Below are 12,815 nucleotides of genomic sequence, written 5' to 3'. Positions count from 1 at the left end.
TAACGTAGAGAGCTGCAAGAGCCTAGGATAGCAGTATCTCTGAGGTATCCCTTCTTCTTTGTTGCCTGGCAATCCTTGTGCTGAGTGCTGAAAACATGAACCTCTGCTTATCTAGGTCTGCATTTTCCATAGTTATTTGTGTTTTGTACTTTTGGATACTTCTGTAGCAGACTATCCAGATAGTTGTCACAGCTGCTTGATTTTCTTGTCCCTTAGCTTACTATTATGACAAGTTCATTTCAGTTCAATAGTTGTGACCCATCAATATATATATAAAGTTTTCATGGTATCTTTCTGCATTGCTGGCCTTAAATTATTTTCTTTCATCAAAGACAAATACTAAGAAAAAGCTTCTGGAAAAGAGATGATTTAAAGCTCTAACCTTTAAGAACACTAGGAGGCTGCAGTTAAGTGGCATTAAGCTTCTTGGTGTGGACAATCAGCAGTGGTCTCAGACGTTGTGATTCTGTCTTGGCATTATATTCTCTTAATTCCTGATGGTTTTAGCTTGCTTTTGGAAAACTGAGTTTGCTTCACATCATACAGGCTGCCATTTAGGAATATTCTGCATTTTAATGATATTGAGAAAACGTACCTAAACTTTCCTAAACATTTCGTTATGAACTGTGTTATAAATTAATATGCAATGGAAATATAATAGGTGATTTTAGCAGACCCCCAAATTACTTATTCTTAACAGTGGTAATTTAGGTAGAATTGTATGCATTTTTAAGCTTAACTGAATAAATACACATTATCTTGGTGAAATGTCTAAATTGTTCCATTTTCAAATGATGCTGATGGGTCATGCTAATATGCAGAAACTTCAAAATATTGGCTTCTCATTGGAAGGAGATCTTAGTTAATAGATTTGTGTTTTGCTTCAGAAAGTAGAAAAGGTCTCTTGTTGACAGCCTAGCATTTATGAGACTTGTACATCAGTGTATGTGTATGATACTGATGCAATAAGATTTTGGAAAAAAAATATTGTGTTGATGAATAAGTAGAGGTGGGAGGAGCATTTGTAGAAGCATAGAGATACCTCCTTAGTTTTCTAGGTAATGGATGAATGGAGGAAAGCATATCAAAATTAAAATAGCATTTGAAATCAAGTGAGGAGAAATGAAACAGATCAGCTGCAATAATTTTTCCTTGTTATTATATAAATTCTGTATATTCTGGCCTCATTCCCTACATCAGATCTCATTTGGGTTGTTCAGGCCATGGAAATACAGTGAGCATCATTATCATCTGGGCAATTCAGGCTGCAGTGACAAGGTTTTGACTTTTCAAATGAATATCTGAGGGAAGTTAAGGTACTGATTGATATATCACATTATTTTATTTAATGAAGATAATGTGTAAACTTGTTTTGTATTTGAAGGTAATGTCTAGATTTTTTTTTATCTGTTGTTTCTCAAGACTTTTGAGATTTTATTTCTCTGTTCATCTGTGCTGTAAGGTGGTGAACAGAATGTGAAATAATTCCAACTGCTTTTACCTGTGTTTAAGAGCATGGTATCCTGCAGACTTTGCTGTCTGAAATATAAGGTCCCAGTAAAGCACAAGTGTAAGAAAGAAAGACTGCTCAAATAGGCCCACAGACAGGTGCCCTTCTCTTCTTTTTCACAGCATCTGCTGAAGTGGTCTTCTAGTCCATAACTGTCTTCAGTCAGTGCAACTAATATATACTCCAGTACTTGTCACAGAAGTTGTTATCTGGGCTTAATGTTCTCTGATTTCTCTTTATTCAATCTTGTTCTCTGGTTAGTGTAATTTAAAATTTTATTTACCACCCTCTCTTGGCTTTCTTGCAAAAAGTTATATAAATATTTTTGCTCTTTTGCTATTGTTTCTAAGCATCCTCTTTTCTGTTTGAAAATACCTATCTTTGGTAGAGCTGAGTGGTAACTTTGTCCTGAATACAGGATAATTGTGGTTTATTACCTGCTTAGTTTTGCTTATTAAAGCAGAATGTTGGAATAGAAATCTACGGTGACTCAGTCTTTTCTAGAAGAAAATTACCAGTAATTCTTTTCTGTAGGTGCCTATTACAGCACATCTGCCTGCATGTAACATGATCTCTAATTCAGAAGCTTATAACAGAATATGTATCTTACACTTGCTGTGTATTAGGGATTGAAACTTAATTAAACCTCATGGGGTGACGGTCTTTAAAAACACTCTTAATTACGTAAGGGACCATCAGGACTTCTAATAATGACAGATGCAAACTACCATATAATTGGCCACCAGCCAAAGTCTCCATCATGGAACTGCTCTCCAGTTACACATGTGAGAAAGATCCAAGAACATATGTAGCTCTGACTGAGTAAGAGAGTAACAATCTGCAGGTAAGATATAATACAGGACATAAATATGCTATTAGATGCAACTAAGTTGCTTAAAGGTGGAGTCTGAGGAAAGATACATTTCAGAGCTCTTGTAACTGTGCCAATGGCTATGTACAGCAAAATGTATGAATTATGTCTGTGTAAATCTTCTGAAAGTCATGTTTATGGTACTCGTACTTTAGGGGTACTTTAGGGGATCTATTTAAAGATTGGTCATACATTTGTGTTACAAGTCTTCCTTCAGCTTTAAGACAGCAAAGTACCCCCCTGTAGAGGGGGGAAGGAGCAAGGGAGGAGTTAGTTTTCTTGGCTAATCATTGACATGGAAACAAACACATCTTAGATTTTTGGATGTTAAAAAAAAAATCTTACTTAACACTATGCTAAAATTGCTGTGTGAAAACATCTCTTTTTATCCAAATGAAATATGATGCAGTAAAATGAAGAGAAAACTAAAATACCTGCTCCTTACTTTATCTGCCAGAGCATTACTTGGAATGTTGAGTATACTTTTTCTGTAATCTAAGATGGAGGGAGGAGCGAGAGCAGTTTTCTTTGAATCTCAATATTCTTCCAGGTTGGGTACTTTTCTTTAAATTTGTTATTAAAACTGTAGTTGTGAGTACAGTAGGCTTGCAACCTTGAAGACTCTCAAAGACAGAATATTTCTATTCCTGTTTGCAGGACATGTTTCCTTTATCTGAGTTTAGATGCCTCAGAGTAGTTTAATTTTATTAGGGCCAAGGACATTAGAAACAGAAAACTTTCTGGTTTATTGGCTTTTGTTTCTGTCCTCTACTTCTGTTTGTTTGCTGATGGCGTGGACCAGGGCCTGCCAACATCCTGTATAGATGAGGTCTGATTTTCTTGTCACCCTCTTTTTTGCAAGCAATTGAAGTCAGCGTAGTGGCTTCATCCCACAGAACAGAAGAGTTAGTATATGCAGTACACTTACTGATTTGGAATCAGATATGTTTTTTATCCATTTTAGGAAGAATTCATCCTATCCTTTGCCCTCTCCTTAGCAAGTCTGACAATCATGTAATCATTAAAATGAAAAGCTGAGCCAACCATTGGTATCACCTTTTCCATGCAATACTGCTGTGGACTCATCGGGACTCATCAATCCTGACTCATTCTTTTGACAGGAAATGTAGTGGGTGTTCCTCATAACTGAGAATTTGTAGGAAGCTACTTTGTTTCACTTTGAGTTCCTTTTGTTCACTCCAGAAGACTACTAAATTATATTGGCATCCATTTCTTTCTTAATTTGATTAAAAAAAAAACACAAAAAAAACAACCTCTTTTTTAGAGGTAATATATTATAGGTGCACCAAAGTTTATACAAGCTGCTGATCATAGAGATCATAACTTAATCTCAGGTATAGCTTCTACACTGGTAATATGATTTTTCCATCCAAATCATTTCAGTGCCAGTAATTTCATTATCAGAGCAAAGTAAAAATAAATAAACAAATAAAATGTGGCATCAGCTCCTTAGGCTCCTTGGAGTGAATGTTCTAGTTGTATTCCACAGTATTGGAAATAATTCCAAGTAATTAAGTAGGAAAGGTTTTTCTAGGCAAGGTTTTACTCTGAGTAAATGTAGAAGTCTTCAGTTCCCTTTTCTTCCTGTAATCGCCTATCTCCTAGCAGAAACTTTTATAATTGGCTTAATTGTACAAAGCTAGCTCAGGTTGCTGCAGTCTCGATTCTTGAATCTGAATGTTATTTCAATATTGAGTAATATTAAGTTTTGAAAAGAAAATAGTTCAAATTTCTACAAAAGCAAACAGGAGGCACATCTGTGCCACTGAAAACGTGGCAACTAGTGATGCATTCACAGTAATGTTGTGGAGAACTTCAATTGCTTTTCTCCTACAAGTGTTATTTTTGTGTTAGTTGTATTGAACTTGTGAAGTTGAATTCACTGGAGAGAGAATGGAAATGAAATGCAAAAAGAGGTGCAATAAAAGGAAGATCTGCTTTTTCAGGAATTTCTGATGCTATCCTATTGGTCTGTGTTCTGAGAATACAGGAGGACAGCACTTGCAAGTTGCAAAACATGCCTTCCTTGTAAAATATGGTCCCTGCTGCTTGTTTAATTCACGTGTGTACACATATGCGAAAAGACTGAACAAGAGGAAATGGAAAGGCAAGGATAGACTCACAGAAGGAGTCAGATTCCATGTTCCTCTCGTTCATCTTACCACTGGTTTGTTTAAATATTGAAATGGTTTTATCACAAAAGGGTAATAAATCACAGGGTGGTGTGGTTTTTTTTCTTATGAGGGTTTTCTTGGGTAGTTTCTCCTTCATATGTAAGGTTTCTGTCTATGAAAACTCAAAAAACAAACAAACAAAAAAAAAACCACGAAAAACAATCATGCTATTTTATAGTAAATAACTGGATTTGTCTATAATTGGGTCAAAGCATGGATATAGACAGCTTTCACTAATAACCCTTTTCTAAAATTGTCCTCTAAATTGCATATACACCATTCTATGCAAAATGCTTTGTCTTTTGTGAAAGTAATATTAGTTTAATGTTCAACTATGCCTTAATGGTTATCTAATTCATAAGTTCTAGTTAATTTGAAAATCCTGTTTGAGTAACCTAATCTGTACTGTTGAGAACTTACTGAGACTTGTTATAGAAGAACAAATCTTCTTTGGATCTTTAGCGTGTAGTATGAAAGTACACCCCTTGCAAAAGCTGGGGCTTCCTCGTACAGTTGTCTCTTTAGTATTTAGATGCCAAAAAATCTGTTGTTTGAACTGCTTTGCATTGTTATAACATGAACTGACTATAAAATCTGATTTCTGACTTTTCAACTCTAGGAATCTCTACCACCTGTCCAGTTTGACTGGAGTAGCAGTGGCCTTACTAACCCTTTAGATGGTACGTCTCTCCGTAGAGCCTCTAGCGCCAGAGCTAGAGATAAGAAAACTACAAAGTTCAGACAAACATCTATCTGCTGATTATTTTTTTAAATATATACACACACATATACATATATAAATATATATTATTTATTTCTTACTCCTAACTTTGGAAATTCAGGCTTTCTTTCTGATTAACTGTGCTGCTATGTGAAAAATTATGTAGTTTGAAAAATACCAGGTGAAGTATTATTTTAGATTTGTGCCATATGCTAATGACACAGTGGCAATATTAACATTTCATTATAAATAACTGCTGATTATAATGAAACCCTGAATAAATGAACATTTTAGAGTGACGAGTTTTCCTTTGTAAAAGTATTTTTCACCGATGAACTCTCCTTAGACATCCTTTGAATGACTAACTTGTGTATAGTGGCTACTTCAAAGCACAATATTTTAACTGCAAACTATTTGCGAAAGATGCACTTCTTGACCTGAAAGTTTTCAGATTTACAGATAACTTTTTATATTTCAAAAATGTGACATCATCTGTTTTGCTTGCACTCAGTAGTTAATTAGAGCTAATATATTGAATAGGTAGCTACAAAGTTATTTCTATCTGTAGATGTATGTGATTATCACTTAGAACCCTTCACCTACGTCTGTTTTAATAGCAAAAAGCATTGTGCTGCCACCTCCAGTCTTAGAAATGTGAGTTTATGCAAATTTTGAAAACTTATTTGAATGATAGACTAAAGATCTTGAAAGAAAACAATACCTATAAGAGGAACCTGCTAATAATGGTTAATTTATAATGTATAAGTTGTTCAAAAGCAGGCTGAAAGAAATTGCATCTCTTGCTGCTTTGGTGATGCCTCAAGTTTCAGAACATGTAGGTTGTACCAGTTTGGATAGCAATATCATGGTGCTGAAGGAAAGCCTGGATGGACCCTCTTGCTGTTGTCTAGTGTCTTACTACTTCAAATCATCATGCTTTCTTTTTAACAAGCAACTTTAAAATGTATCTTGGCTTAATTTCTGTTTCAGTACTAAAGGGGAACAGTATAATTCAGCAGTGAGGAATTGGGTGTGAGAGTGGCATTTATTAACATATGTTCACATTGTTTTAAGATAATCATAATCAATTGCTTGGTTCTTTGCTATCTGGGGACCTGCTAAGTCTCCTTGATGAAAGAATGGCTGTCAATGTCATTAAAGGGAGGAAAAGCTCAGTATTTCCTAGCTATCAATTGATGCATATATTGTTTCCCTTTAATTGATCACATCTTTCTCTCTGGGTCTTGCTGGTTCTCTTCCATTTTTAGATTGAAATAAATATTTCTATTTTAAAGTTACTAGTGTTGATTTCCTTGCTCCATTGTACATGAGGAAATGTGCACTGAATTAAGTTGTTAACATTTTAAAGGTACAAACTAATACTGTAAGCATTGTTTTCATGTCAATTTTTAAATTGTGTACTGAGTACTAATTATAACTTGCATGTTCAAGTGTGTGTCTTACCCCTTTTTACACATAAACCCCTCCCTTGGCTTACCTTCTATATGGCTGCCTACCAACACGGTCACTGAATTTCAAGCTAGTGGAGGTTCCACTCTTCTGAACCTTGATTTCTTTGGGCCCGTGGATGACAGTAGCTCTAACAGCACCACCACAATCCCAGGTCAGCAGAGTGTTAAAACCACAATTGTAGTATAACAGCTTACTAAAAGCATGAGCACATCACTTGACTTTCCTATAAACAAGGAGAAATTTTACTTTCTGTTTCTCTAAAATGTCTCTCTACTGCATTTTTCCTTTAATCTGTGTTCTGTTTTCTGATGTTTGATATCAAGTGCGAAGTATTTAAAAGGTACTGTCAGCTCTGTTTTGTCACACTGGAGGAATGAATGGCTCTTTTGCTTTTGCAATTAAGATGTTAAAACACTTGTTTCAAACGAGAAATTCTGAAAGTTAACTTTTCCAAGTATACTTAAGAATAACTGAAAAATGGATGCGGATGTGACTTTTAAAAATAATAATAAAATTAGGCTTGTTTCCTCTTCTAAATGAATGTCTCCAAATTGCAGAATTGTAATGTTAATTGGAAGTCGTTGAGTATAAAGGTATAGGGCTTAACGAATCACAACTTATATGGTATTGTCTTCTAACTGGAGACTAAATTTTGTCATGTCTGAAGTGCTAGTGTTAATGATAGGAGGAGAAAAAAGTGTTTTAACAGCATTCATAATAGAAAAATAAGGATAGCTGCATGTTTGTGGGGTGTTAGAAGTTCATGAATGCTAATTATAAAACTAAAGCTCTTCATCTGCAACTTAAGGAGGAGATGAAAATATTACTTTATCTTTTGAATAAAATGTGAAAGTAATTGAATTTGTTTTTCGTATGGTTTTGACATGCTTTGAGTATTTTATGTGAGCTTGTGAAAACCTACACTTGGAATAAATTGCCTCAGGAATTTAAGGGAATCCTCTGGAGATTTCTCTGGGTGCATAGTCCGAGCAGTTAAAGCAAATACTCTGGCAGGCATTGGATTGAAAGAGTTGGGAGGCCATAATAATCAAATTTCTTACAGGAATGGATTGTTAGTGTTTTATTTTGGGGTTTTTTTTTGTGTTTTTTCTGTCTCAGTGGTTTTAATTTTAAGAAACTAATTTTTCAAACCAATTTTGAGGCTGTCCAGTATTTTTTTAGAAGTGCTAATAATTATAGTTATATTTTCTGTTTCTAAAGAACTGCCTTCTCACTTTTGCAATTTGATCATGGAAGGCAGTTTTATGGCACCCCACTCCAAATGTGGTCTTGTTCCGCTCACGGTGGAACCATCAGGTAAAAGATAGCAGCAGGTTTGTCGTGAAAGTGACAGGTTTCTGACAGCAGATTTGAGATTCTTGAGTTTCATAGATTCTTTCCCAAGCGCGTGCAAGTCTACTGACGTGTAATTCGCCAGTACCTGGTACACGTGCTGCTTGTGCAGCCACATGTCCCACTATTCTGCTGCTGCTGTGCACACATGAAGTCATGGTGGACTACCATATCAGCCTTTTATTGCACTCATTTATTTATTTCTTTAGTCTGTTGTTGTTTCATCAGCTGCAGGTATTATCACCTTCCCTGGTATGCCCTATAGTGCCTGTTTTTAGTTTTTCCTTTTCTTTCCTCCTGACTTGTTTCTGGGAAAGTCATTTGTTTCTTGGCTTGCAGCTCATGTGTTTGTGTGTGTGTTTAGGAGCTTTGTGTGGGGTTTGGTTGGCTAACTTTCCTTCAATATCTCATTAAGGTTTTGCAGTGCTCTCCTTAGCTGTTCTCTGATTGCTTGAATAAAATGGAGAATATGCAACTCTTACTTAAAACAAATTAAGAAGTTACATAAAAATCAAAAGACGTTGTTATGTCTTTTAGCTTAAAAGTAACCTTTTTATCAGTTGTAGAAGTTTGTTATATCTCTGAAGACCTTAGTTTTATTATATTAGAGCTATACTGTATTCTTTTCAGTCTGTTCTAACCAATAGCCAAAATAACACTTCATAAAAATCTACATTCTATGCCATGATCTAGAAGTTACTCATTTCTAGTATGTTCCCACAGATTTACTGTGTTGTTTTATTTTTCACATTGAAAGTTTAACGTAAACCTAGCAGAGTAAAAGGTGTGTAATGGAATAGTAAATTGAGCAGAGGCATCACATTGCAATGAGGGTGAATTCAGGACCGTAAATGTCTGAATGATGTAATTTATAAGGTTGCATTTAATGCCTGTTTCAGAGTTGCATGTCAAAGAACTCCTTATTTCATTTGGTTTTACAATTTGTACCTTAATGGGATTTCGCAGGCTTCTGCAAGTCAAATGTATATCTTCAAGTCTTCCTCTCCCTGTTTGAAAGTGGATATTTTATGCAATTGTTGGGCTTGTTTCTTTTTCCATGTTCTGTAAACATCTGACAGTACTTAAAGTCATGGTATCCTGGTCTCAGTACAGTACATATTTTGGTGTTTCGTATGAAACTGGTTGAAATTCATTTTGCAAATCCAGACTGAAACGTGTAGGTTGAAGGGAGAGCTGATTATTTTCTCATAAACTCGTATTAAATTGACCAAATCCTTCCCCCTGCCTCCACCTCCTCAGCTTAACCAGATTATTTTCTTAATTTTCCTTTTTGATTGACTTGGTTTTCTCACAATTAAGATGTATTACCACTTGTATAGAAATAAGGAATGCTCAAAACACTGCTTTTGAAGCATTCGTGTAAAGCAGGCACAAGGGTTATTATCCTCATGTTTGCAACCACAGTGCTGCATTTACTGGGTGGAAAAGGACAGCAGGCACAGGATTTTTTTGTTATTCAGTCAGCTCTTGATATTTCAGGAATACTTCTAAATATGTCTTAATCTGAGCAAGCAGACTGAGAAAACCACCGCCGTACCAAGCTATACGTACTAGTTTTATCTTAGGTATCTATGTGTGACTGTCATATCCAAGGCTTTGCAGCATTTGTTCTGCAGTAATACAAAATGCTTCTGTATTCTCCAAACCAACTGATACCAGCATTATACTTTTTCAGAATGCAGGTGTCTACAAAATGAGATGTTTCTGTCCAAATTTATACTATTTTTTAAAGTTATTTGTAGTTGAGGATGATGCATACGTGCACTTCATTTAAGACCAGGAAGCACAAAATAGCTGCAAGTGGGACTAGAGCAATATCAACAATTTCAAATGCTCCTGAGCACCAAGATGTGGTATAGCAGTCTTGAAATATTTTAGTAATTTCAATTGTTGACATCTGGTGACTTTAATAATAATAATAATATAGTTTTTAATTGAAATGAATTTGCAACATACATACCATCAAAATACAGAATCTGATCTAAGACAGCTGAAACTAGGAAATCCAGGCTGAAGATTCTGGATACGTGATGCTTTATAAATAAATGAAAGATGAAAAGGGAGCACAGGCAAACAGTTTTGGTAGCTGTATAAATATGGTTGTGTAACTTTTTAAAAATGCCATTCCACTTGTATGCATCATAAAAGCTGTTTTTCCTCACTTAAAAATAAAATAGATTTATCACATCCTCCTGTAAAAAGCAATACACTGAACTCGCTGTAATATGTGCCAGTGTTGTGTAATCTGTCACTAAACAGCTGGTCACTGTTAACCATCAGCATTCTTTTAATAGCAGCAGTTGAGCTGAAGTAATTGAAATAATCCCTTTTAACACAGCTGGCATTTTACAGGTATTTCGCTATAAAAGGTAAATTAAATTAGTTTGTTTACTCTTAGACTGAGACCTTGCATGCCAGACTTGATCCAAGGCGTGTGTACTTTGTAATACAGCTTTGAAAGCTACTGAAAAGGGTGGGGAGAGAAGATGCTGTTTTAGAAACAGACATGTTCTGTCATGTTCTTTTCATGTATTTTGAAATTTTAAATGATTCAGATGTTTACAGAAAACAGTCTCTAGCAAGCTGGTCTATGGCTAGTTATGACTATCGTTGTCTCCAACCATCACTGATTATCATTTTATACTATAAGGTGTGGATCCTGAGTTGTATGAATTGACAACCTCAAAACTGGAAACTTCCAATGCAAGCAGCAGAGTGACAGATGCATTTGCAAGACTCATGTCCACAGTAGAGAAGGCAAGCACGTCTACAAGGTAAATAACATTGGTCATGCTGCTTTCTTTTTTCTGAGGAGTGAATGTGTGTGCTGTTTGTGAAGGATCAAAACGTTGAAAACGTAAGCCAAGGTTGCATGTTACAAACATCAAATCTGTAGTTTGGATTTTGTCTTATCACAAAACTCTAAAAGAAGATGGGAAACAGTTTGTGAGCTGGCAGAAGTCACCACAATTAACTTCAAAAGCTAGAACCAAAGACTTAATTTGAGGATAAGACTTGCTGAATAACAGAACTAATTCCTAAGGGTGGAAGGGTAAATTGAAGCTCCCAGTTTGAGCTGCTAGGACCTTGGCAGGTGGCTCTTCTAGGTCTCCTACATAGTTGCTAGACAGAGATATGGGTCCAGCACCTGTAAAAAAAATTTTGATGATCAAACATCAGACTCGTTTTGCTGTTGCAAGTTACTTTTTAGGAGCTAACATATAGCTTGTGTGGCTGGTTCATTATATCCTTTCTGCTTTGTGGAGCTCATGCAAAATTCTTCCGTACTTAGCTCTGTGGATAGAGTATATAAAGGCTTTATATGTCAAATGTCTTCCTTGACATCTGGCCTGGTGAATAGGTAGTCTTCCACTTCTTAAGCTTGAATACTTTGGTTTGTATTTTTAATATACATCTTAACAGTAGAATTGTGAACTGTATTAATAAATAGCAATTATGCACATTAGAGAGAGACTGATTCTTAGCAGTGAAATGCTTTTATTGTTGAGGAAGTACATGTCTATTTTATAGACGTATATTTTATAGTTGCTTTGCAACTAATAGCAAGATGTCTTCTCTCTGAGCTTCAGCTCTCTAAAACTAAATAAATGTGTTTCTATGCAGCATAACACTTAAGGCACAGGGGTACAGTTGAATAGAATTGCAGCGTGTGTAAGGAATTCTAATGGTTGGATATAGCAGCCTTGTGTAAAATAAGTAACTCTAAAATTTTCACAGCTCTTTTAGAACATATTATTTCACTGAGAAAACAGTCTTGATAGTTTTCCTGCAGTGAAAACGTTCGAGGTGAATGCTGAATAAAAAGACCAACACACTGAAATTTCAAGAGAGAACCAGTAGAGGGAACTCCATACCTCAGTGCTGATTTTTCCTCCACTTTTGGATTGCCTGTTTCTATCCACGGAGGGCATATACTTCTTGTGAAGATAAGGTAGTGGGAAAGCCTGACTTTAACTAATTAGCAAATGTAGAAATAGTTGGAAGTATTTTTGTAGTATATTCAAAGTCTAACTTAAAAGTAACCACAAATTTGCAGCAGGGTATACACACTCCACATATTGTTATCTATTCTCTTTATCTCCATTCTTAGATTTGTCTGCTTGTTTGGCAGACCTTTAAGATATGTCTGCTTTTTATTTACAAATGAGCAGTGCAGTCTGCTTTGCTCATGCATGCTGACCTTCATTTTTCTGCTATTTTCTTTGGGGGTGAGTTTTTTGTTTGCTTGTAAATGCTTCCACAGAACACTTGAAACTTTTAGTTGCTCTGTTGGAGCTCGATTAGATATCAAAGCTCTTCCTTAGTTCTGGAGAGCATTGCTTGGTAATGGGAAAAGGTTCTAGACTGGTGCTATTGAAATACAGTAGGGAAAGTTGAAGGCCTCAAATGTTCCAGTTATGTTCAGATACATGCAGATGAGCTGCTTTAAAGCAGCTGTTTTCAGTGATAAACATGATTTGTGTGTTTTTGTCAGCTCTGAATCTTAAAGTGTTTTTTTGTCTTTTCATATGCTCTGGAAAAAAAACCAGTGTCTTGAAAAACTAAAACCCTCAGAAATACAAGGTCTTATCTCTCAGCAGTATGCTAGATATGTTGTAGTGTGTTAGCTTTGTCCAGCAGAATTGCTTTTTTTTTTTTTTTTTTTGAATT

At 35.5% G+C, this 12,815-nt stretch overlaps 1 protein-coding gene across 4 annotated transcripts in view; it reads left to right on the top strand.

Annotated features, from left to right (window-relative positions):
- The window catches only part of AFTPH (aftiphilin), a 44,172-nt gene that overhangs the window by 27,077 nt on the left and 4,280 nt on the right, over nucleotides 1-12,815 (top strand). For 2 of the 4 annotated variants that reach the window (XM_031599347.2, XM_031599338.2), the window contains exons 7-9: nucleotides 5,196-5,256; nucleotides 6,838-6,921; nucleotides 10,795-10,918. In XM_031599347.2, the coding sequence (XP_031455207.1) occupies nucleotides 5,196-5,256; nucleotides 6,838-6,921; nucleotides 10,795-10,918 (269 nt within the window). The remainder of the gene's footprint in view (nucleotides 1-5,195; nucleotides 5,257-6,837; nucleotides 6,922-10,794; nucleotides 10,919-12,815) is intronic. The other 2 variants (XM_031599357.2, XR_016463897.1) reach the window with 2 other exon arrangements.

Source organism: Phasianus colchicus, chromosome 2 (assembly GCF_987193195.1).
Source record: "Phasianus colchicus chromosome 2, bPhaCol1.hap1.1, whole genome shotgun sequence".
Lineage (NCBI taxonomy): Eukaryota > Metazoa > Chordata > Aves > Galliformes > Phasianidae > Phasianus > Phasianus colchicus.
The sequence above is the reverse complement of the archived record's forward strand: the minus strand, read 5'-3'. Positions and strand labels throughout refer to the sequence as shown.